The sequence below is a fragment of the Saccostrea cucullata genome, unplaced genomic scaffold (genome assembly GCF_032062105.1).
Source record: "Saccostrea cucullata isolate Sc308-1 unplaced genomic scaffold, CSIRO_AGI_Scuc_v1 ctg944, whole genome shotgun sequence".
NCBI classification, from domain to species: Eukaryota; Metazoa; Mollusca; class Bivalvia; order Ostreida; family Ostreidae; genus Saccostrea; species Saccostrea cuccullata.
The window spans coordinates 318,139-344,242 of record NW_026931427.1 but is presented as its reverse complement, the minus strand read 5'-3'; the positions used below and the strand labels follow the sequence as shown (position 1 = coordinate 344,242).

The 26,104-nt window shown below is 35.3% G+C and overlaps 2 protein-coding genes across 4 annotated transcripts; one reads left to right on the top strand and one right to left on the bottom strand.

The window, feature by feature from the left end:
- Positions 1-1,839: 1,839 nt before the first annotated feature.
- LOC134232592 (gastrula zinc finger protein XlCGF8.2DB-like) lies at positions 1,840-4,428 on the bottom strand. Of its 2 annotated transcripts, XM_062714586.1 has the most exons (4): positions 3,837-4,428; positions 3,251-3,447; positions 2,203-2,916; positions 1,840-2,077 (listed from the first exon to the last, which is right to left on the bottom strand). In XM_062714586.1, exons 1-3 carry the CDS (start codon positions 4,081-4,083, stop codon positions 2,215-2,217), a joined length of 1,146 nt encoding a protein of 381 aa, XP_062570570.1. In that variant the 5' UTR covers positions 4,084-4,428; the 3' UTR covers positions 1,840-2,077; positions 2,203-2,214. The 2 variants fall into 2 exon arrangements, with proteins under 2 accessions (XP_062570570.1, XP_062570569.1); XM_062714585.1 differs by having other exon boundaries at positions 1,840-2,916.
- Positions 4,429-6,665: 2,237 nt separating this feature from the next.
- On the top strand, positions 6,666-25,745 carry LOC134232591 (GRIP and coiled-coil domain-containing protein 2-like). 2 transcript variants are annotated; one of them, XM_062714584.1, is made up of 29 exons: positions 6,666-6,811; positions 7,361-7,426; positions 8,876-8,960; positions 9,415-9,500; positions 10,129-10,233; positions 10,520-10,603; positions 10,714-10,818; positions 11,184-14,864; positions 15,178-15,297; positions 15,475-15,594; positions 15,867-16,055; positions 16,303-16,410; positions 16,689-16,814; positions 17,172-17,288; positions 17,539-17,584; positions 17,961-18,061; positions 18,328-18,405; positions 18,729-18,908; positions 19,789-19,868; positions 20,073-20,126; positions 20,506-20,628; positions 21,041-21,143; positions 21,264-21,494; positions 22,155-22,190; positions 22,420-22,483; positions 22,864-22,952; positions 23,241-23,384; positions 23,614-23,722; positions 23,995-25,745. In XM_062714584.1, the coding sequence occupies exons 1-29, from the start codon at positions 6,806-6,808 to the stop codon at positions 24,078-24,080; spliced, it is 6,522 nt and encodes a 2,173-aa protein (XP_062570568.1). In that variant the 5' UTR covers positions 6,666-6,805; the 3' UTR covers positions 24,081-25,745. The 2 variants fall into 2 exon arrangements, with proteins under 2 accessions (XP_062570568.1, XP_062570567.1); XM_062714583.1 differs by lacking the exon at positions 17,539-17,584 and having other exon boundaries at positions 17,172-17,334.
- Positions 25,746-26,104: the final 359 nt, after the last annotated feature.

Here is a 26,104-nt window from a genome sequence, read left to right as displayed (position 1 = left end):
CTAGCGCTAACTGTTCAAAAGTTATGGTCAGGGTCAAACAGACAGACAGATATAAACAATATAGTTGCCCCAGATCTATCGATCTAGACGCGCCATAAAAAGCCACAGTAATTAAGTCAAAGAAATGTGTAAGCATTCTAGGTGAATGTAAATTCAAGTTAATAACCTCCCCGCTTTTTTTTTAGGGGAAAGTTGGGACCACTTGTGCATTTAAGCTTTTTCAATACTGGATTGATTTTTAATATGCAGATCAGACTAGATCGATCAGGGGCACATATTGTTCTTGTTCATCTATCTGTTGTCAACTTTAACCTTCGCCGTAAGTTTTGAACCATGAGAGATAGACTTCAATTTCGTATGCTTTACTAATTAAGCTCTTTCAAATGACGCCAAAGTCAATGACCTTGACTGTGACCTATATGCTAGAAAACACTTTTTCGAACCTTTGTCATAACTTTTGATCCATAGGAGATGGAGACTTCATATTTGAGATGCATACAGCACTTATTAAGTTTCTTTAATTGGTACCAAGGTCAATGACTTTGTGCCTTTACTGTGACCTTATGCTAAAAATAGCCTTTTTTTTAACCTTTGCCATATTTTTTGAATATGCATACTCAACTAAGTTCTTTCAAATGACACTAAGGTCAATGACCTTGACTGTGAACTACATGCTAAAATATACTAGTTGATTTTTCAAACTTTGTTATCGCCAGGTGCACATGTTTCATGCACAAACACATCCTGTTGCTTTTTTTCTAGCCAGTGCTCAGAATGGGCCTTTTGTTGAAAACTAGATCAAATTTCAAAGTCACAGTTTCAAAATTCATGGTATATTTATAAAGGCCTTGTCACACTGAAGTCTTGCTTAATATGCAAAGTCCTAGCTTTTCTCTTTCAAAAGTTTTGTGTTTTGTTAATTTTTGAAAAGTAGGTCAAACTTTAAGGTCAAGGGTAAAAATTCATAATTGATTAATGATAATTATAGTATCCCTGCCAAATTTAAATTTTGACATAAAGAGTTTTCATTCCAGTTGGGACTGACTGATCATATAGTCTGAGAAACTTGTGATATTCAGGTAAGCCTTACAAGTCCCAAGGCAGGTATCTTATTATTTTTTTTTCACATACCTTGGAATGGACCTACTCTAAAAATGTAATCTTGTGACTAATCTGTAGCACTGGAAGATTTTAAAGGGGCCCTGGCCCTCCTTTTGTGTCCAAAATATATATATATGAAATTTAATATAAATAAACTTCTTTTCAATGAGGCTCTGGGACCCTACCCTGACCCCAAACTGCCCCCCCCTTCACCTTTTCTAGATTCCTTGATCCGCCACTGTGTAGCATGTATGCGTAAGTCAGACACAGCATCTGAGGCAGGTATATGGTCCTATATTTTGCTCTCTTTGTTTTTAGCAGTAAAGGCTTATCAAGTTTTAGGAATGGAATTGCTCAGGAAACTTAAATCAGATGTAGAATACAGCATAAGCCTGCCACAAATTGAGGTGAATTCAAATATAAAATCAAGAACTTATGGTTTTAATTAAGTTTCTTCTTTTAAAAAAAGTAAATTTTCAGACACAAACAAGTTAACAAACAAAATAACAATTCATTGCACTGAGTACATCTAGGTACAATACTTGAATGACACAATAACATAACAATAGAAACAGTTTAAAATTAAAGATAATAATTTTATACTAATGATTCAGTTCAGCTGATCTGAAGAATGACTTGAAGTGTCTAGGAAAATTGTTTTCAATGTCATTTTACCTAGCCGTTGACTTATACATGTTTTAAACATGTTTTATTTTGTTTTAAATCTGTAAACCGAGGCAGAAATCAATTGTTACAATTCATTTTGTTTCTTTATCAAAGACAGTGGTTAAAATCTTGGAATGAAATAAAATTCTTCCTGGCAGGATATTGTACTGTACTCTTATACATGTAACTGTCACATAAAATTTTAAGTGAAATCTGCTCCTTAACAGACATATTTCAATAAAAAAAAAATTTAAAATATCTATTGTTGATTTACAATACTTGTGTGAATATACCCATTAGATTTGTAACACTATCATAATTTTTCATAACAGATTATGGGATTCTGACTCGGTTTATTTATGGTTCTCTTGAAATTCTGGGATATCTATGTTGATGCACACTGCTTGTCTGAATATACCCATCACATTTTAATACTGTGAAAATTTATCAGAACAGATTTTGAGATTCTGACTCGGTTTGTTCGTGGTTCTCTTCGACGTCTTCATCACCTACAAACTCATCGTACTCATCGTTTTCCTCATCATCATTCACATCGCTCAATTTATCCCCCTCCGTCAGCAAATTTAGGTCAGGCTCCGCCTCCTGGATGAGAATTTCGTTAGGATTTTCGGAGGTGGAGTTCATCACGCGGCACACCATCTTCTTCACGTGGCGATTCATGTGGCGCCTCAAGACATAACCCCGACCAAACCTCCTCCCGCAAACCTGACACGGGAATGGCTTGATTTTCTGGTGGGTCTCCAAATGATGATAAAGTGAGCTCTTGTCTGTGAAGCTTTTCCCACATTCCTGACATAAAAATGGCCGCTCTCCACTATGAATTCGGAGATGCACTGTCAACGCTCCTTTCTGTCCGAATGCCTTACCACACACACTACATACAAATTCTCTCACCCCTTCATGCACTGTTTTCATGTGTCTGACTAGATTACAGCTCCACCTAAAGGATACTCCACATACCGGACACTGGTGGTCCCGTTCATTGGTGTGAATTTTCTTATGAGCCCACAGATTTCTTGAGTCACAGAAAGCCCTGTGACACATGTCACATTTGAAGATTCTATCTCCTGAATGAGTTCTGAGGTGAGTTTTCATGGCAGCAATCAAGTAAAAAGCCTTTCCACACACCTGAAAATCAGAATATCACAGTCTGGTACATAAATGAGTAAACAGTCTTAAAATACCACACAGCCATTTATCAACTAGCAAGTTTTACCATATCAATTATAGCAAGCATCATCATTATTTGTAAAGAGTTATCTCCCATCAGAATAATGAGAAATATGACTACATTCCTAAAATAATTATGGCTACAAGTGAAACACAATCAAGGTGTTGTTTCCAAAGCTAAAAATCTTATTCAAGACCTAATGTGGACTATGGGCCCAGAATAAAAGTCAAGTAATTTATTATATATATGTGGAAATGACAAACCGGTATTGCTGAGCACAAATATCCATACCTCGCATTTGTAGGGTCTTTCTTCATCATTCAGATGAATCCTGGAATGTTTCCTCATATCGTAAGTACTGGCAAACAATTTCCCACACGTCTCGCAGGAGAAGGGCCTCTCTGAGCTGTGTCGCTTTACATGTTTTCTCATGGTGCTGGGGTCACGGAAAGCCATGCCACATACTTTACAATTGTACGGTTTTTCTCCTGACAAAAAAAAACAATGGATGAAATTTACTAATAAAGGTTTAATTTTACTAGAATTTTAATATGATTTGTACCTTGTTGGATTCTTTTGAGGCTATATATTGTGAAAGAAAAAAATTTAACTGCAAATTTTGACAACTTTTCTGCATACTAAAATATTTAAGGATTTAAAATTCTGAAAATGCACCCTTAACAATAAACCATCCAATTCTCCAGAGAATAATTAATTTAAAGTATGTGCCTATGTGGACAATATGAATGCAGGCATTTATGCATGATTCAGTCTATATTATACATTTGAGGAGTAAGTAAATAATATACTAACTTTTCAATTTACAAACAAAAAACCTTAGAAAATTAAAAAATAATAAAATAAAAATTGATGATACCAGTGTGAATTGTTTTATGTCTCTTGAGTGTGATTTTCTCCGCAAAAGATTTTCCGCATTCATCACAAGTTAGAGCCAGGTCCTTGTTGTGAATTCGATTATGCCTCTTTAAGGATTCATACAGTTCATACGCATTACTACAGGAGGAACATTTAAAGGCCTTTTTATCGTCGTGTTCATATCTCATATGAGAGGCATAACTCCGCCTAGAATCAAAAGTTGCCCGGCAGTGACAACACGTGTACATGTCCGAGATTCCGTGAACTTCCTGTATGTGGTCCTTTAACTCGCTCTGCCAGAATTTCTCGTAACAGTGATCACACGTCACCTTCCCTCCGCATTTCTTGGTCTGACTAGAAGTACCTTCCTCATCGTGGAGTGAATCGTCCTTAGGCCTCTTTATCCCGCGAGATTCTCTACGGGAGAATGTGCTGTTGTCCTGACATTTCTTGACGTGGAGGAGGTAAGCGGAGTTATTACCGAAGTCCTCTCCACATAAGTCACAGTGGTTCTCCACTTCCTCCACGATTATCCGCCGAGGCTGGCTCTTCCGTCGAGATTTTCGTGTCCCAGGTATTTCAATGTTTTTCTTTTTAATGGAGAATGGACAATTTTGAGGATTGTCTTGTTTTTCCTGGTGTTGGTTTTCGGTAGGTTCACTTGAGGAATCTTCAGGATCAACAGTCAACTCCTCTGTTAAATCCTCCATGTTCACTCCCTCTGAATATTTTCATGTGTTTGGAGATCTATCCTAAAAACATTTGCAAAAGAGTTTGAATAAATTTTAACACTGTTTGAATCAAATTCGTTTTTCAACAAGCACACTTGATTGTGAATATAATAATGTTGCTTATTTCAACAAGAAATATATCCATAGGACATGAATGCCCCGACTAGGATATATTAGTAAAGCAACATGAAAATTTGCATGTGTATAAAATTTGATCAGAATATTTTGAATAGTGATGAAGCTGAATTGCTTACATTAGTATGTATCAGCATATGAAGTTCGACACTAATTTACTTGGGAATGAAAATATAGGTCAGATCCAGCATCTGAAGCAAGTCTGGTAGTGTCCATCCCTAGATGCATCATCCATGCAAGTTTGGTTCAGGTAGGACTTATAGTGATTTCTGCAGTGCATGAGGAGGACTGAAGTTGAACCTCTTTATATCATGATCCAGATATAACACCCCTACCCCAAGTCACATATGCATCAATTTACAGACTCACCTGAGACAGGTAAGTTCCTCAACTGTCACTTGGAGAAGTCAGCAAATACAAAATCTGAGACTAGGCCTTCCATGAAACATACCTGTAATATATGTCAAATTATTAATATTTTATAATTAATATTAATATTAGATTTTTATGAACTGAAAAAAATCTCAAAGGACTTAAGAATAAGATGCAAAATCATAACTATTAATGTTTGATGACCCTAGGCTTCAAAATGTCTAGTAAATTATATGCCTCCAAAACAGTTTGCAAATTAAAACCTTCAAAACTCAAAAAGTCAGTCACAGTGACCTAGTTTAAGGCCAATATGACAAGGTCCTAAGATGCATCAAATGACAAGGGTCCTGGGTGCAACGCCTGACCTGGTCAGTCACATTTTAATTTTTCCTCCCTGTTACATTTACTTGCAGCTTGCCTGTTCTTTAATTAACCCCTTGGACTCATATGGGTTTTGACAGGATCAAAAATTCTGGATGGTGTGCCTTTGGGGTCATTGAATTTATAAGGAGTGAAGAATATGGTGATCGAGCCACTTTGATCACCCATTGTCATATAAAACAACTATGTCAGGAATCCTCTTGTCCAGGCCCAGGGTTCAAAACATATACAGTAGATGCATTAAATTCTGTTCTCCCTTCCTATTACATTTTAGCTCACCTGAGCTGAAAGCTCAAGTGAGCTTTTCTGATCACCCAAAGTCTGTCATCTGTCTAGCAGTCTGCCTGTCCATCCTTAAACTTTTCACATTTTCAACTTCTTTTCTATTAAGAACCACTGGGCCAATTTTAACCAAACTTCCTACAAAGCATTCTTGGATGAAGGGAAATTTAAATTGTAAACATTAAGGTCCTAGCCATTACAAGGGGAGATAAAAGACAAAAATAGGATGGTGTCATTAAAAAATCTCCTTCTCATAATTAAACCATCGGATCAGAAAAGCTGAAACTAATGTGGAAGCATCTTTGGGTAGAGTAGATTCTAAATTGTAAAAAGCATGACCCCTGGGGTAGGGTGGGACCACCATATTACATGTGGGAGAATCTAGTTGTGAAGAAAAGCATGACCAAAGTTACTCAGGTGAGCATTGTGGCCCATGGGTCTCTTGTTAAAATTTTAATTCTATATTTATCTGATGTTAATTGGCATATAATCACATTGGAATTTATGTAATAAGTTAAATAAAAGGCTGTCTGAAAGATATTTTCATTCAGTTTGAAATGAAAGAAATTCTAACTAAAATTTACATCATAATCATAATGACAACATTAATGAGTAATGTTAAAACAATCATGAAACCAATGCAAAGACATAAATAACATATACAGATCTATATGTTATCTTTCTGGATTTATTATAATGATTAATAAATAAGCATAACGTTAGATCTGCACCAGCTGGGTGGGGCATATGTGATCTGTTTTACAAACACATTTCTCCCACTTGCTGTTGACTGCAGTAAATTTTTACCTGATGAAATGCATTTATGCAATTATTTTCATACCCTGTTGCAAATAAACTCTTAACTGAATAAAATAATACACAATCGAGGGCATATGTCAGTCTCTGTCAATCCGGAAGTCAGTCTGCGCAGCTGCAGATTCGTGTGACATGCACTTCCGCTCACGTACGAAATGACAACAAGACAGAACCCAGTTCAGATTTTCTACGATGTTCTAGTGTAAGATGTAAATCGTCTGGTGAAAACAGTGGTGAAATATTTAGAAGAAAAATGGCGGTAAGTATTGGATACAGACATGTCTTCAATGAACACAGACAATGATTAATCGATGTGAGGCAGAAATGAAATAGGCAGAAAAATAATGTAGTCACAGTTAGTGTCACATGTGTATTATTGACCAGCAAGATCTATCGTGTTCGGAAGGCTACTAAACAGGTCTTTTCAAAATGTATCAAGTGATTTCATACTCAGCTATTCGTAATTTTGAAAGTATGGCTTGTTTAGTATGTTTAGAACTTTAGACTAGGGTGCCAATATTTATTCAAAGCTTAATTTATTTTCCTGTCTCTTCAAATAATTAGAGTTCATGTAATCAATACTTGGAGAAGATGACAATGAAGCAAATTGTGCATGTGTCCTTCAATCTATCTGTTTGTTAATCATTGTTATTGTTAATTGTCAACTAAAAAAAATATTGTCGGCAACAGATGTACATAATATCGCACAATAATTTATCCAGTGCATGCAATACAATATGCATGAAGCTGAATCATGAAAAACAGCTAACATTATAGATCTGTAATATTTCTCTCGTTCTTTTATCAGGATCATCCTCCAGGTGGGGGATCCACCGACTCAGAGGGTGCGGCAAAAAGTCCAGCATCATCAAAGGTATACATCCGTAATTACATTTAGTTAGAAAAAAAATGTGTCAAGTTACTTCCTCATGCTGGTCAATCATCCAGAAATCAGTCAGAAAAAATTACATACTTTTTCCTGCTATTACAAAATATCTGACCTTAATACCTGTATGATATATATGTCTGTGAGTTACAGGTAAATTTGATGTCACTCAGATGAATGTGTTTCACCTCCTTGTGGCAATTTGACATTTTAAGATAACATTTTTTTCCCTTTTGCATGAGAGTTGCTAATAGATTCTTACAAAAAAATGTAAAAAGCCAATAAGGGGAAGGGAGGATTTAACATTTCTCACGTGTCAGATCTCTAGTCTTAATGAAATGATGTATGTTGACAAGTTGTAAAATTTTGTTAAAGAAAGGCCTTTTTAACACTTCAAATTGGAGTTAAGTTGCATGAATTCACATGGATATATAGGCTGCTATGGTCTCAGCTAGTGTAAAAACTTTCTTTTGAACTCCAAATCAAGTAGAGCATTTTAATTGAAGTATGACAAAATGTGTTCTGGAGTTTTAGTTAGAGATAAATTTGGATAAACACAAGTTTTTGAGGATGTCAAGGAGTCATGATAAAGTATCTGGTTCTGATAAATCAATTATTATCAAAACAGTAAGAATCTTATAAAGCATGATTTGTAAGCTTAAAAATCAATCAATACTTTGTACACTATCTTCAGATTGCTTTATGCAAACACACTTGTTAAATGAATATTTACACTGAAATTTTATCTGTTTTTATCAGGGATCTGTAAGTATACAATTGAATATATATATATTATATAATTTATGGTATATTGTTTTTTTTTATTTTACATGCTATGAACACCAGTTTATCATTTTTAGTCAACATAAGAAGTATTGTAAATAAAATTGTATGACATGATATTAAAAGTATAAATATAATTTTTTTTTTGTAAAATCATTAAAAATAATGTAATTTCTTTGTACCTGCATGTTGGAATGGGTATTTACAGGTACATCATCCTCTGTTGATTTTATTTGACAATTTATTAGTAAGAATTCTGCTTGGCTTTATCAGAAATTGGATTCAATTATTTAAATATAGTCATCTCATAGTCATCTCAAAAGCTTATATTATGATAGGCCTACATTATCATGAATTTTATTAAAAGGAGAATTAGCAAGTTTACACAAAAATGTAATCTGATCATATGCTTTTTAAATACATTTTCAAAGATCAATTTTGCTTGATTGGAAATTTAGGACAGGTAAAAATAGCAATTTAACAAGCAGGCTGAAGCAGCGTACATTGTAACTCTATAATCTAGTCAGAAATTTTATTGTGATTTTTTTGCTATCTGTCTTTTATGATCATGAGCGTAAAGTATAAATCGATTGCCATTACATACTTGTATATCCTTTAACTATATCCTTCTTAAATTTTAGAATTTTTTTTCAGCTGGATAATTTGTCCCGTGAAGATCTGACAAAGTTTGTCAAGAAACAGATGCTTCTTCTCCAGAAAACACGGGCAAAATGTGACGGTAAACTTCATTTTCTTTACATCAACAAACCTTGAGTTGATAATGTTTACTGGGGTATGCAGGAATGATCATAAGATTTTACTTAGTTTGCATTAGTTAAGAGAAAGGATTGTTAGTCTGTGAATGGCCTTAATGTATTAATGATGTTATTGATATAAACTTATAATGGTTTTGACTGTGCATACTGGCCTGGGTAACTCAGTTGATATTTGATTTGAACATATTATATTAAGTAAGAAATACGTAACCAGATTGGGCAGCGGGCATAGCCTATATAAGCCCTCTCCAAAACTCAGTTAATAGAGCACCTAACTAGTGATGCAGGAACTCCAGTTCAATTCCCAGTCCAGCATTACATTTTCCTCCTTCCCTCATCGCATCACAATGAATGATGGATAACACAAGTTGCTGCTGTTTCTAACCACCTAAGTAACTATATAAATGTGCTTTTCAGAGTTGACAAAGAAAGTGACAGAGTTGGAGTCCCAAAGACCCCAGGGTGAGGGAGAGAGGGGAGACGGAAACCAGGAGGATATAAAGGTGAGAACTTGTATACCTGTCACAATTACTGCCATAGTGGTACAGGTACATTATGGAGGGTACATTTGGATAAGTTTAGTTTAGGAAGTTAATTTTGTATATGAAAGATTTGTAGTTTGTCCTAAAAGTCTATAATGATAAGGGATCCAAGATAGTTCAAAATGAAAAAAAAAAGATTTGAAACAAGTGAAGCTTTTACAAAAATAAGTTTACCCGTAGAAGCAATTTTAATGATATACTGTAGAATCACAAATTTTCGTGGGGATAAAATTTCGTTGATTTGTCATCAAAAAAAGTTTGTGGACATTTAATTTCGTTGACTTGAAAGTAATCCTTTTCAACATATAGTCATATAAAATTTCGTGTGGGATTAAATTTCGTTGATAATTGTTAACAACGAAATAAATGAAATTTAATCCCCCATGAATATTTGTGCTTTTACAGTATATTATGGAATTTTCCTCTGTTAAATATTTTGGCCGGCCCAATCATGATTTTAGCCAGGTGAAGTTCTTAGTACCATCAGATTTTGAAAGGCCTGGAAAAGAGAATAATGAATTTTGTTAAAATAGTAACTGTATTAATAAGCCAGACAAATACCGTACTTAATATATAATCTCTGTTTTAGGACTTAAAGACAAAAATAGAAGAACTAGAAGCAGAGAAGAAAGAGATGCTGACAGCATACAATGCTGTACAGGCCTCACAAGAACTGGCCGCTAACAAGCTACAGGTACTTATGACAGAATGGAATACACTAATAAAATACAGGTGTCTTACACTACAGCAGAGTGGTAGGGATGCAGTCAATGCTAGATACAAAGAGACATACAAATACTGTATCAAAATAGTTTTGTGGTTTAAAAATTTGACCATTTGAAAGTAGAAAATTTGTAGATTAAAATATGTCTTGGAAACAAAGAGTATTTCAGAAATAATTTTTTTTTTTGGAAAGTGAAATATATCATAGGGTGTAACATATTAGGTGTTCAACAATTTTTTTTTTTATGTTTATTTAGGAAATGGAGGGACAGCTCAATGAAGCAAACAAAGAAAAAGAAGAAATTAGGGCACAACTGTCAGCTTCTAAAAGAGAAAAGGAAGTATGTATCTAATATAATAATTATGATTCTGTCTCCATTTAAAACAAGTCATCAAAGAATTAAGTCTTATGGTAGAGACAGTAAGAAATGATTCTCGTTTTATTTTTTAGGAACTAGAGGAGCAGCTAGAGTGTATGAAGATGAAGGATGAGACTCTGAACTCCTCTCTACACTTCATGCAGCAAGAACAGAGTCAGCTGCTGGAGGAAAATAAGGTAAAACCTCGTCCTCTCAATGGGACCTAGAAAAAACTGAGAGATTCTTGTTCTACTTTATGCCGTAGGAAAGGGAGATCGTTGTAGGAGGGAATAAATAAAACAAGCTTAAAAATTACAAATATGAAAACACAAATTAAACAATAATGACCTGATGACAGAGAAAAAGTTTCATGATGGAACTTTGCTCTTAACACTGAGCCAGCTAAACATGGAAATGACATTCTTCAAATTAATTAAAGAAAAAAACCCCACATTCATGTCTTTTAAAACAAAGCAAGGAAATAAAATGAATGAATAAGAAAAAAGCATCAAAGAGACTTTTAATTGATAAAAACTCATGCATTATTTTACTTGTTTTGTAGAAATTAAAGGAACAGGAAACTGTGCTATCTGATGCCAGAGATATTGTGATGCAGAAACTGAAAGCCATGAAACAACTCCAGATGAAGAGCCAGGCCGAGTTTGAAGAGCAGATACAGAAGTTAACAGAGGGAAAGCAGGAGTTGTCTGCTTTGATACAGACCCTGGAGAAAGAGAAGAAGGAGGCAGAAGACCTGGCTACTGAGAGAGAAAATCAGGTCAAGGTCATGACCCAGGAAATGGACAAAATTAAGTCACAATTGGAGGAGGGAGGTGAACAGAAAGGTCAGGGAGGTGAGAGTGAGGAGATAGTCCAGAAAGTGGAACAGCTAGAGAAACTGTGTCAGCAATTGAAAGAGGAAAAGCAGGACTTGGAATCAAAGCTTAGTGAACAGACTTTAGAGGTGGAGAAATTCAAGTCTGAGATAATGAAGAAGGAGGAGTTACTGAACCAGTCTTCATCAGAAATGGAAAAGCTGAAATCTGACTTGAAATTTGTTGCAGAGGAACTTAAAAAGTCACAGGAGCAGTCATCAGAAGAAGTGGAGAAAATGAAATTGGACTTGAATTCTGTTACTGAGGAACTTCAGAAATCACAAGGACAGTCTTCATCAGAAGAAGTAGAGAAGTTAAAATCTGACTTGAATTTTGCTACTGAGGAACTTAAAAAGTCACAGGAACTGTGTGTAAGTGAACAGAGATTTAAAGAAGATCTTCAGAGTGAGATTGATAATTTACAGTTCCAAATTCATGAACTCATGCATGAAAAAGAGGAAGAATCTCAAAAAGAGGCAGCTGCTGAAAAACCCAAACAAAAAGCTCAGGAAGCAAAGAAGAATGGGAAATCTGCTCCAAAGGGTAACGGAGCCATTCCAAAAACTACTGATATAAGAAAGAAGTTGCAATTGGTCACAAGGGAAAAAGAGCAGATAGAGCAGGAAATGAAGAAGGTGCTCTCAAGAGATGAGAGTCTGTCGTACGAGGTCAGCGAACTGCAGGAAGAAAAGGAGATGTTGAGGAATGACGTTCAGCAGATGAATGAACAGATGGGAGAGTGGGAACATATGATGAACATGTTACAGGAGGATAAGAACAGGATGTTACAGGAACTGGATGCAGCAGAAGCCAAGGAAAAGAGGATTCTGGGAGAGCTAGACGTGGTGAGGGAGATACTGGGGATGGGGAAGAGGGCAGAGAAGAAGGAGAGGGAAGAAGATGAAGAAGACGAGGTGACTGATGATGGGGATGATGTGTTTGAAGCTGATGAGGGGCCAGGGATTGTGATCACTGAGTTGGAGAAAATGAAAATGAGGCTGAATGAAATTGTGGCTCAGAATAGTCAGTTGAAGGTGGATTTAGACAGTGCCTATGCAAGCAAAGGAGACAGTACGGTAGAAATCCAAGCTGTGAAGAGGGAGTTAGCTACGATGGCATGTGAGAAAGAATCAGCTGAGAGGGAGAAAGAGTCTTTGTCTGTTATTATGAAATTGGCTCAGGAGAAGGAGAAAGATCTCACAGAAGAGAACTCCAGTCTGAAGGGAGTTGTTGATCAGAATGAGCAGGAGAAGGCAGAACTCAGGGGAAGGATCCAGGAACTTCAGCAGAAGATAAGTGAGTTGGAGGGAGAGAAGCAGGAGCTGATCAAGGCAGCAGAGGATTCCAAGGAAAGATATAAAGAAATGGAGGAGAAGGTGAAAGAGAGGCAGGCTTATACTGAGGAACTGGAAAACCAGATTCTGGAAATGTCCAACAACCTTGCAGAGGCACGTAAGAAACATGAGCAGTTTATAGCAAAAATGGAGGTGGAAGGAGAGTCAGCCACATCCGTGCTGCAGACAGAAATAGAGAATATGAAGGCAAGGATTGAGGAGCTTGAAAAGGAAGTGGAAAGGAGGAAACAGGAAGTGGAGGATGTGCAGGGTCAAAGGTCAGAGATGGAGAAGAAATTCATGGATATATCTGAGGAGTTACAGAGAGTGAAAGAATTATCTGAACTTAGTGAGAAAGAAAAATCTGAATTATTAACTCAGGTTGAGAATTTAAGTAAAGTGCAATCAGAAAAGGATGACATTTTGGAAAATTTTGACAATTTGAAAGCAAACTTAGATGCTATGGAAACAGAAAAAGCACAATTCTTAGAAACAATCAGTCAACTTAACAAAGAAAAAGATGAACAAGTTTCATTAGTGGATCAGTTCTCAAATAGTGTCAAAGAAAAAGAACTGATAATTGAAAATCTAAAAAGTGAATTAGAGTTGCTAAGACAAAATGCACAAGAGAAAGAATCTGTAGAAAGTGAACTGGTTCAAAAACTTAATAATGGGATTGAAAACACAATGAGAGAACTGTCTGAAGCTCAGAGAGACTTGGTAGATGTGGAAGAAAAAGTGAAGTGCTTGGAGGGTGAGAAAAGTGAGTTGAATTCTAGGTTGGAGGAGAAAGAGGTACAGAATTCAGAACTGCAGGCTTCATTATCAGAAATGTCTGAAAAGGTTGAAAACTTGAGTAAAGAACTTTCTAGTCTATCGGAACAAAAAGAGGAGCTGCAGAAAGATTTGGATTGGAAAATGAAAGAAATTGAAGATTTAAAGATTCAGTTGCAGAAGACAGAGTCAGAGAGGAATGAACAAACAGAAGCAGTGGAGAAGTTACAGGGAATTCTTCAGATGACTGACTCAGAAAAGGCAGAAAATCTGCAGGAGATAGAAAGTCTGAAGACTTCATTAAAGAACATTGAAGAGGATAAAAATAATAAAATTGAGAACTTGAAGAATTGTTTACAGGCCATGGAGTCTGAGAAAGATGGACTGAAAGAACTGAGAGATCAGTATGAGGAGGTTAAAGGTCAGAATGATCAACTTCTAGAGGAAGTGAAAATGTTGAAGGAGGATTGTGGGAAATCAAAAACTGAAAATGAGAATCTGAGAGAAGAAATGAAGACTATTTCAGAGGGAGTGAGTGGTGTTCAGAATGAGAGAGAGATGCTGGCATCAGAGGTTGAAAAATTGAAATGTGAAAACGAAAAACTAGAGGGCGCTCTTTGTCAAAAGGAGGAAGAAGTTCAAAATTTGTGTTCAGTGAAAGAAGAAAAGACTGTCTTGGAAACAGAGATTCAAAAACTAAAAACTGACCTTGAAGAAAGTGTGACAAAATTCCAGGAGGTACAAACTCAGTTGATTGAAAGTCAGAAGGAAAGGGGGTCTTTGGAAGACGAAATTCAGAGACTAAAAACTGAGTTGGATGAAATATTCCGACAGAAATCTGTGCTGGATGAGACTTTGAATGAGTTGAGAGCTCAGATTTCAGGGAGAGATACAGAGGAGAATTCAATGTTAAAAGACATCCAGAGCAAAATCGAAGTAATTCAGAATTTAGAGGAAGACAAGATAAAAATGGAAACAAAATATAAAGAACTTGAAAATGATTGTGAGAGTTTAAAGAGCTCTGTGGATGAAAAAGCTAAACAAGTAGAGGACTTAACATCAGAGTTAGAACAAGCAAGAAAAGACTTGAATTCAGTGAATGTGACAAACAATGAAATGCAGAAAGTGGAGGCCCAGTTGAGGAATGAGTTATCTGCCCTTGGTGAAAAGGTTGCAGAATTGCAGTCGGCAAACAGTGACCTTAACGTGCAAATCCAAGACCTGAAAGGAAAAGAAAACGAGACTCAACAAAAATCAGAGGTAGGGCTTATCTATCAGTTTTAAAATCATCTGAAACTAATTGTTCTGGCATGAATAATTTTGGAGGAGTTAATTTTTGGTTGCTTTTCAGGTCACTTAAAATTCTCCATCTACAAAATTAAATCTTCATGACCCTCTTGTTTGTTCTCAAACCACAAACATTTGCCCCCAAGAAAATATGTGATTTTCTTTTGATTCAAAACTTATCAATTTATGATGTATTTTGATTGATGAGTTGGTGATCAATTTTAACTCTTGCAATATTTTTAAAGCTACAAGTTTCTTAAATAACATTTTATCTCTTGTTGTACAGAGTTCTAATGAGGAGAATAAAAGCTTGCAGCAGAAACTTAAGGAAAAGGAGGAAATGTACAACAAACTCAAATCTCTGGCCATGAAAAGCAAGAAAGAGGCAGGGCAGCTCAAATCCAAGGTTAGTTAGCTAAAATGTTGATTAACGTGACATTGTATACTTATTATTGACAGTTTTAAAATCACTGATAAAAAATAAAAGTAGGTACATGCATTAAAAAATGACACATTTTGTTTAAGCTATTGTCAATTTTACTGAAAACATTAATTTTATTAATGTTTCCTTTTCCTTCTACAGAGTGATGAGCTACAAAAAGAGAGAGACGAATCTGTGAAGAAATGTGAAGAGCTTCAGCAGCAGTTGTCTGCCCTTGAAATCTCCCAGAAGTCAGAATCAGAACTCACAAAGAGTTTCCAGGTGAGAATTTATCACATTGTCTTGTCACATTCAGAGAACATTCAGAATTTGCCAGAGTTACTAATAATGGGAACAATAATCTAATACTTCAGGTAAATTTCAAACTAATACATGTGACCTGAATCTGTTGTAAGGGATTCCAAAATCTAAGGGCTTGGACTTCAAACATTTTAATTAGGAATAAAAATTAAGAATATATCTATATCTTGATTGATTCTGTAATTGCACTGTTCTTCCTAAACGATGGCTTATTATGGCTTCTGTAAATACAGCTTTTACAGGAGAAGTTTGAAAAATTGGAGTTGGAGTATGACTCAAAGACAAAGGAATCAGACAACTACAAGTCTGACCTTGAGAAGGTTATCTCAGAGATGGCACAGGTCAAGGAGACGATTGTCACAAGTAAAGAGGAGAAAGAACAACTCATAAAGGAAGCAGACAGATTGAAAGGAGAGGTCAAGGTAAAGTCAAATCAAAGGTGAAGGTCATTTACTGATATTCAAAACTCAAAGGTCAGGGTCATTTCTAGCTTAAATATTAACCACATACTGGAAAAGCTTATATTGCTATATCCTAGATCTGTAGAGAAAAAGAATTGATACATTATAGAAGACATACTTGGATTACTGTTTATAAAGTGTAAGCACCTGTAATGGTTTCCAAATGTTACTTTATCAAATATTTTACTGTCTGCTGCATATTTTACAGAAACAAGAGACAGCTGTATCTGATCTGAAAGGAAAACTGGCATCTGCTGAAAAAGAGAGGGAGGCTTACAGAATCCAGAAAGATGAAGTTGTAAAGGAAAAACAACAGGTTTGATTCGAACAACACACCATGTTTTTTTTTTCTAATTCCCTGAGTAAGGCAGTTATGAATTTAATTTTGTATTTTTTATTGCATTTTGATCTTAATTTAAGAGAGGAAGGAGGGTTAATTAATTAAGAGAGAAGAAAAACCAACTTAAAAACTGAAATATACTTTCAAATTCCCTTTTTTTAAAAAAAATGCTTTCTTTGATTTTTTCTTTAAGGATTATTAGGTAACAAAAATCTGGACTTAAGTTTTTCATTGTGCTTGTTTTCTTTAAAAAGGTGCAAGGAAAATTACAAGATTCAGAAGAGAGAATGAAGAAAGAAGGAGAGAAGCACAAGAGTGTAGTGACAGGACTTCAGAGTCAAGTCCAGGAGATACAGAGGCAGCTAGGACTAGCCAAACAGGTGAGAGAGAGAGAGAGAGAGAGAGAGAGAGAGAGAGAGAGAGAGAGAGAGAGAAGGGAGGTGGAGAAAGAGTGTGAGGGGAGGGGAGAGAGAGATTCTGAGACAGTGGGAGGGGGGGGAATGGAAGAAGAGAAAAAAAGAAAATGAATGCAGGTTAATTTTGCAAAGTACATGTATTGTGTACATTCTGAGCCTATACAGGGATCTTATTAATGTCAGACATGCTTCACACAGATACTGACTTTTAATCTATGTTTAAATTTATTCATATGCAATTAAAAACAAACAAAAATACAACTGGTATACTGTATATTCTTGGTGACCAAAGCTAATTGAATGTTTATTCTTACTTTGTAGGAGGCCAAGCAGAGTAATATGATGGACCTGGAGATTGCAGACTATGAGAGAACTGTAGAGGCCCTGAACAAGACTATCTCTGATAAGGATGTGACAATCATGGAACTGAGGGGGGAGGTAGAGAGGCTGGAGGAGAAAGCTAAGGCCCTCAAAGAACAGATAGGTATGTACTAATGAGGGGAGGATCACAGAACTGAGGGGGGAGGCTGGAGGAGAAAGCCAAGGCCCTCAAAGACAGATAGGTATGTACTAATGAGGGGAGGATCACAGAACTGAGGGGGGGAGAGGCTGGAGGAGAAAGTCAAGGTCCTCAAAGAACAGATAGGTATGTACTAATGAGGGGAGGATCACAGAACTGAGTTGGGAGGGGGAGAGGCTGGAGGAGAAAGCCAAGGCCCTCAAAGAACAGATAGGTACTAGCTTAATTGTGAATTAATTATGTCTAACTATTGACACACAAACATGCATCATTGTGCAGTTACTGAATACATTGTACAAATTTACTAGATTAATGATGGTCATATGTTTACCCTTTTAAACTCAGAGCAAAAGAATTGGGTTAGTAAATTGGAAAGAAATCCTCCTAAAAAAAATCCATTTACTTCGTGACGGGTAGTGAAAATTGATAAATTTAAAAAAAATTATATTGTGGCAGTCAAAAAGTTTTGAATCAGGTTGTCTTTAGCCAGTTGGTCTGGAGAGGGCAATTTTCAAAGATGACCTTTTTCAAATTTATTGAATTGTACAATGAATAATCACAGGTTAAGATGATTATTTCTCCCACTATAGATGCTGTAGAGGAACAGAGAGTCCAGGCAGATGACAGAGCCAACAAACTGAAACAGATGTTGGTCAAAACCAAGAAAGAGCTGTCGGATGCCAAGAAAACGGTAAACAAACTTAACAAACGACAAAAATTTAAAATTGTTACATGTTTGATATATTAAAAACATGCAATAGCTCAGTTTGTGAATAAATTGAAGTTGAAAAAAATTATCTTCGTCAGATTAAATTATAACTTAGTTGTGTCAGATCATAACAACCCTTCCCACACAAATGTAGGACTATATCATTTTAACGATAGAATGTTCTATCTATATCAAAACAACTTTTAAGATGGATACATAAGAGTGACTGCGCTGTCATGTTTTTCCAGGAAACAGAGCAGAGGTCATCTGATGCCCAATTGAGAGGTCAGCTGGAGGGACTGAATCAACAAGTGGAGGAGAACAAGGTAAGAAAACTAGGTCAGAGATCACGGGGGGGCAAAAATGTAGGTCATAAACATTCATTTACATGCATTTCCTGAAAATTGGGGGATAAAAATACAGGAAATCTTTTGATTGTAAAGTGTATGATAAACATTTTTATTTTTAAAAAGTTGCAGGCACCTTATTGATAGTACCTGTGAAAGAGAAAAAACATTTGATGAAGGCTAGACATTGTGAACATCTCTTGTACAAAAAAATTCTTTTAAAGACTCCATTATGATAAAAAGTGTGATTTGTTTACCAACCTTTCTTGACCCTTTTTGACCTTTCTTGACCTTTGTAACAGATACAGATGGGAGAACTTGCAGCAGAGAAGCAGAAATTACAGGAGAAGCTGCGGTCCCTGACTGATTCTAACCAGAGGACGATCCGATCTCTTGAGGGGCGGATCCAGTCACTTCAGGATGACCTTGAGGTCACTAGGAGTGAGATGAAGGCCGTCCAGGCAGAGTACGATGGATACAAGGTAAAGTCATAGAAGGGAGTCTTAGATTCTTATCCTTATTCAATGTTTGTTGGGGTGAAGTTTTGACTGAAAAATCTCCTTTGAAACTTGATATTTCTAAAATGTTGGGAAAATCAGAAAACTGAGCATTTCTTAAAAAATTTAGATTTTTTTTGTGCATCTAAATCTAAGTTAATTTAATATTTTCCTGAGAAAAAAGGTCATTATCATATACAGTTGATGACTTTCTGTTATATTACCGTATATCAGGTTTTTTCCGCGTCATGTTTTTCGCGAATCAGAACCTAAATCAGTATATTAAATTTACGCGAATCAAATTTTCACTATTTTAAAGTCCCAGTGATTATATTATTAACAATTGTTTAAGTCTATGAAAGAAATGGATGTAAAATGTAAAGTCATTAAGCTTCAGTTACAACATACGGGTGAGAAATAGATCGATCGACCTTCACCTCTTCAATTTCGGAAGACACGCACAGCTGATTACACACCTGTGTTGCATACTAACTCTCAAATCCACAGATATTATTTTTTAAAGATTTAAACAATCATAGGTCATTTAGTGTTCCAAACTGACTAGCAGCTCAGGTATAATTAGTTTAATAGCTTTTGCAAGGAACGTGACCCATATAATTAGCTAGCTTGTCAATTAGTAAACAAACAATAAGCGCTTATACCTATTACCGGTATCTTGCGCTTGTTCTCTGATCCCGCTATTTCTACCCTCTACGATATAAGCATTAAGAAATAATTCTATTACAAGAAGAAAACTTTGTATTAAATTTACGCTGTTTTATTTTCCGCGATTCAAAACTCGTCGCGAACAAAGCGGAAATTGGATACACGCGGAAAAATCCTGATATACGGTATTCCATTTCAGGTGAGGGTACACAGTGTGTTGAAACAGCAGAAGAAAGGAAGTCAGGAATCAGCTGTCAGTGAGAGTGAGAAAATGGAAAGGTCAGAGTTAATAACAACTAATCCAAAGCATTCTTCTTGCAATAAAGTTCTAGGTCATGCACATTTTCTTGTAGAAATACAGTGAGAGTGTACAACCTTATTTCATAAAAAGTAAAATTAGAGATAAGGAAATGATTACTTGTATTTTGCCCAGTTTTGATAGCTTCAGTGTATTTTAATAACATTTTTGTTTTTTTCATTTAGAGAGAGACTAAAAAAGGCTGTAGAACAACTGAAGGCAAAGATCCAGGATTTAAGGTAAACATGACACTAAGCAGATTATTGATAAACTAAAAATGTAATGCTTTAATATTTCTACATGTATATTAAAGAAAAATTTTAATATCATTTTGGAGTACTGCAGAAATACTTTTTCTGTCTGGTATTAATTTATGCAATGTACAACAAATTACTGTGGAAATTTGACATAGTCAAGAGAAAGAGAGGTCTCCACTCTTACTAACAATGTGCTTTCCTATCTTAGAAATTGAGGCAAAAGTTTGCTATCATCACGTCAGCAAATGAAAGAAAAGCCCTGAAACCATTTCAGACTTTGGGAATGTTAATGTTTGCATTAGATATATATCTGAAACCCAATTTGAGTCTGTCAAGTATACTCAGATTTGTTTGTTTGCAGTGATAAACTGAGGACAGCCGAGTCTGATTTGGAGATACAACAGGAGGAGAACGCCCACTTAATGGGTCGCTATAACAAGCTAGTGGCTGACATACAGGAGAAGGACAATACTAATAGGAGAAGGTAAGTACCATTCTCATAAGTAATAGTTAATCCCCCCCCCCTCCATCCCCCTTAATGGGTCGCTATAACAAACAAGTGGCTGATATACAGGAGAAAGATAATTCCAACAGGAGGAGGTGAGTACAATTCTCATAAGTAGTGGTTACACCAACACACTTAATGGGTCACTATAACAAGCAAGTGGCAGACTTAAAGGAGAAGGATATAAGCAATAAGGGAAAGTCAGTACAGTTCTCAAACATTGTTATTTAATGATTACATACCCCCACAGATTATATTTAATGCCACCCATATTCTATGGGTTTCATACTCCAACAGAAATTTAATTGTATGCCACCTGTACATACATATACATATAATGTGAATAGAAATTATGAAAATAAACTTCTAATATATTGTAATGTGGTTGTAGGTTGGAGGACCTGGCTCATGAGAAAGATCTACTGGTCAAGGAACAGAAAGAAACCATTAAACAGCTCAACCTACAGAATGATACACTCACTCTATCATTCAAGGTCTGACAACTTTACTGAGTAGTAGAGCACAGTTGTAAATACAAGTATAGTTAAAACAGGTTTTATGAATGCAAAGGTGAGGATGCTTCTTGATATATTTGATTTTTTTTTGTATTTTAGGATCAGATTCAGTCTTTACAGGAAGACCAGAGCCGTGCCATCAACATGTTACAGATGCAGATAGACTCACTGGAACGTGAAAACACTCGCCTACAGAGGGAGCTGCAGCAGCAGATGTCAAAGGTCACCAATGTGCGGTCAGCCATGGTAACAGAGAGACAGAGTCCCGTGTCTACGGGGAATGAGTTTATGGTTCACGACATCAGGCACGAAGAGAGACAGGAAGGGGAGGTAAGTCAGACAGTTATCAGTAGAAAAGTAATAACTTCATTCATTATTAGTGCATATTTATTGCATTACTTTTGGAGAATTAGATGAAGATAGATATCTGTAAACCAACTATTATTCACATGTGAGAAATATCCATGAGTTTTGCGACTTACTTTTACTTTTAGGAATATTAATCGCTGTGAACTATTTATTTTGCTATGTATTGATAAAGAATGTTTCCTCACTCATGAAGATTTAATGTGGTGGAAATGGAATGCAAACTGAGGAATCTGGAATAAAAGATGATATGAATAATAGTAACTGTTGGTTTTATCTGTTCAAATATAGTGATAAAGTATTTGCAAGTCCTGATATTTTGACAATTTTGGAATGTAATTACTGTAAAACAACTTTTATTCGTGACGACTTTATTTCGCGATTTACCAGGGATATACTAGTTCACGACAATTAATTTTCATGATCAAGCCTATTTTGTATCTGTTGTTATGAGGCACATAGACTTTAACGACTGTTTCACAGTGAGAAATATTCGCGATGACCCTTGCGAAAATTTCTCACACGCTAAAAAGTTGGTTTACAGTATATAAGTTTCTGTTAGACTGCTCAAATATATATATTTATGCTTGTGATTTGTTTTCATTTCAACCGCTTTTGTTGCAGGGATCTGAAATAGTTGATCCAGAACCTTGTTCAAAGGTACATTGAACATTTGTACATTGTAATACTGAATACATAAATAGTGGCATTTGTACATATAATATTTCATTACAAAGCATTTTTATAAATGCACTTTGAAAGTTTTAATGAATTTCAAGGTGAATAGATTAAATAAATTCATTATGAGCAGTTGAGACAATATATTATATATAGTAAAGATTTTGATACAGAGTCATCCATATTCAAGTTGATGTTTTTCTTTCCATAGGGCACAAGTAAACCGTCCCCATTACCACTAGACAGGCTTTTATCCACAGGCCCTGAAGACACAGGTACACAAACACTGGGATGAAACATTATCATAATTACTGCTAATGTTTAGTAATGGGGTCTACTTAAAATACTATATCTGATCCTGTAGAATGCAGTACATACTTGATAGCTTGAATTCTGTTCACTAGACTCAATTTAATAACATTTTCTGGTGTAAATCTCTGAGATCGGTTTATTAGTGTGATAACTTTAAATTTGATTTAGTCATTTGATTTAGTCAATATTATTCAACATCATTTATTTGAATGATTAACAACTGGTAATTTTCTTGAGCATTTTGCATGTTTTTTGCCCATGAATTGAATATAGATGTGTTTAAATGGTAAAGAAATTAAAACTGCAGATTATGATGCAAATCTTGGTAATTTTTGAATTTCAGTGTATCCTAAAGAAGTGACTGAGGTAGAAGTGGAGACATTGAGAGAGAACCTGTCCACGGCTCACAAACGGATCGAGCATCTCAACGAGGTAAGCAGTGAGTCTGATACCTGTTCATACATTATCTCAACACCTCAAAACATGGCTAACAGAGGTTAGCAACTTTGATTTAGAATGTAAACTAGCATCTAATGAAGATGCTGGATGCTTGCAAGAAATCTTGCCTGATAAATAATTATTATATGAGCTTAAAGTCTCTTTCAATCAATTCACTTGTTAAGAATGTTGTTAACTTGATGTGGAATTGTGGATTGAGCTGAAAATACATGTACACATGTTGAAAAAAAATTAAAAGTCCATGTTGATATTTGTGTGTAGTTGTCCAATGAGAATGAGGCCACGGTGATGAGGCTGGAGGAACAGGCCAAGATTCTGAAGGAGGAAATCCGACGACTGGAGCGGAACCAGCAACGTGAGAAAGAGGCTGCCAACATGGAGTACCTCAAGAACATCCTTCTAAAGGTGAATACTGTAAATCACTTTTTATTCGCGAGAACTTTATTTTCGCGTAATTACGCGAGACAGTGTGTTCGCGAAAATGTAATTCTCGCGTATAATAGCATTCCTTAAGATTATATAGAGCAGTATTTTCATTTTGATGTCAGTAAGGAAACTTTTTAAACTTTAAGAACATTCTGCATATTGATTTAAACCTTGTCAATGAATTGAATGTGACCTTGACATTTTGTAGTTCCTGAGTTTGAAGGTCGGAGACGAGAGACAGCAGCTGGTTCCTGTTCTGACGACAATGTTAAAACTCAGTCCCGAGGAAAAGGCAACTCTGGATACAGCTGCTCAGGGTAAGGGAGATAATCAATCTAAAAACTGTAAGGGAGATAATCAATCTAAAAACTGTAAGGGAGATAATCAATCTTAAAACTCTCACTGTTTGTACACTACTGTCTAAAGGTGAAGGAGACATAATGTAAACAATAGTCAGTGTTTGTATGCTTTGTTTTTTTGTTTTTTTTTGTTGAGAAATAATTATTCATACATGTATTTATAAAATGATACTTAAAAAGCAAGAAATGATTCTTTAAAAAAAAGTTAAAATGTTTTAAAAATATTGTAGGAGAAGAAAATGCATCTAATCCACAACAACAACAGCAAGGAGGTGGATGGGGGTCGTATCTCCACCGATGGTCAGGGTTAGTGTGAGAAATCATCCCAACATTCCTACACAAACAAACGGACCAGAAGTAGCACTGTTCTGACAAAGCATGAAGGAACTTGAAGCCATTCCCAGGAGTGAAAAATAAAGACTAGTTTATTCCATTGGAGAGATGGTGAAGAGCTTGATTATTTATTTTCTGAGAAAAGCATGATATTGCGGAAACACAGGAAGAAATGATGAATGACGGCACAGTCAGAACCAGTCTGATTGTCCTTGTGTCTGTGTGTGTCTACTGTTTACAGACAGCAGTCCTGTGATAACTGGAATCAAGACTCTGATATGAAAAATGTCCTTTGTTAGGTTTGACACAAGTGCTAGCTTCATTGTACATTCCAAACTGCCAAGGATAATACTTTTTTTCTGTATAACTTTTTTTCTTGATTCATTTCCAGATGCATGTTAAGTGCTGTTTATTCAGGAATTGTATACTGATGCACAAAAAAAATGATGCTGTAACATAAAATTTCATTATAAAATGCATTGATGGCAATTTTGTCAGTCTTATATAAATTTTCTTTTTACTTTGTAAAAATCAACTAAAGCTATGACAGTCACTGTTAAACATACTTTGGCATATAAGAGGTAGACTTTGTGATGGAAATGAAAATGTCAATGCTATACATGTATTATTTATTTATAGATACTGTATGTAATTGCTATAAAAGTCAATTCACTATAATATCAATTTAATGAAATATTTGACCAGATTTGAAGGTAAATGACAAGTACATGTATTTGATGAACAAGTACAGTATTAAAATTTTGGTGAATTTAGGACTACACATACATTTTAAGTATGGGACAATGTAATATTTGGACAATTATAACTTTATCTTAGCATTTTAGTCATCATAGATTTCTTGAAATTTAAAATTGATGTACATAAGTTCCCATCTGAGGTCCATTATATTTTTATATGACAAACAAGTCATGTGCTGCGACTTGCCTGTAATACAGTAACTGAGTGTAGTTAAACATTTAGAGCATATTGTCCTGTTCTGTGATCAGCAAATGTGTACAAGGTATCTTTTTCACGGTGTCTTTCTAAAATTGTGTGAGATAGAAAGTTTTGATGTCTGTGATTGTAAAGTGTTCAATAGTAAAGTCACGGTAGATTGTGATTTAGAGAAGATATTAATTAATGATAACAGAAATGAATTTAATGATTGGATGTATTGGTACCTGTAGTTCTAAAGGGGACTGAAGTTTTGTGGGATCATAATTCATTTACTAGAGTATTTGGAAATACTTTCTTAAATTGACATTCCACTATTTCAACTTAAAATTCTTTGTCAAACATTTAGTATAAACAGAAATAAAAAAAAAAACATCATTATCCTCAAAACTTTCTTATGCATAAAAAACACCACGTAAAACATTACTTGTAATGACGGTTGTTCAGTGTGTATTAAGTATAAAGGGGACGTGATGGATCATAGAATGTCATTGATTTTTATATGTTCAACAATCGTTCTATCTGCTCTTTTCTTATCATTTCTTTTATTTTTTTTATATGTCAGAGTGTTTTTGCCTTAAAAAAATGAAACATTATAGTCATTGATGTTTGTTTGCATTTATTTGTTATATTAACCATGCTGGTCTTTCAGAGTGCAATATTGTGATGACTTAATAAAATGGTATTTCTACAATTTTGTTTTTGTTGTTTTGAATATGAAAAGGGCATGTACTGTGATTATTGTATAATACAAGATCATTAGAGTTGCAAGCATTGTACGGTGGTTATGCTCTAACGTAGTGAAGTAAGGAGCTACATCACAGGTTCGAATCCTCTCCTTGACCTTATGTATAATGCTCACAATAAAGGCTTGTGCACCCTAAAATGTATGTCAGAGTGGGAAAGGCATTAGTGTTTCACAAACATCTCGTTTTTTTTTAATGTAGAAATGATTGTTATAAATGGCAGCACAATAAAAACCTGTCTGATTGTATGTGTGTCTGTGTGTATCCACTGTTTACAGACAACATCAGTCCTGTGATAACTGGAGTC

Bases quoted from the DNA above. Each gene is read 5' to 3' on its own strand.
- LOC134232592 (XM_062714585.1), bottom strand. From the start codon at position 4,083: ATGTACACGTGTTGTCACTGCCGGGCAACTTTTGATTCTAGGCGGAGT. The intron at 3,448-3,836 runs GTATCATCAATT...TTTTTTTGTCAG, and splicing joins ACATAAAACAATTCACACTG to GAGAAAAACCGTACAATTGT. The intron at 2,917-3,250 runs GTATGGATATTT...TCTGATTTTCAG, and splicing joins AAAGACCCTACAAATGCGAG to GTGTGTGGAAAGGCTTTTTA.
- LOC134232591 (XM_062714584.1), top strand. The intron at 14,865-15,177 runs GTAGGGCTTATC...CTTGTTGTACAG, and splicing joins AGACTCAACAAAAATCAGAG to AGTTCTAATGAGGAGAATAA. The intron at 15,595-15,866 runs GTGAGAATTTAT...CTGTAAATACAG, and splicing joins AACTCACAAAGAGTTTCCAG to CTTTTACAGGAGAAGTTTGA.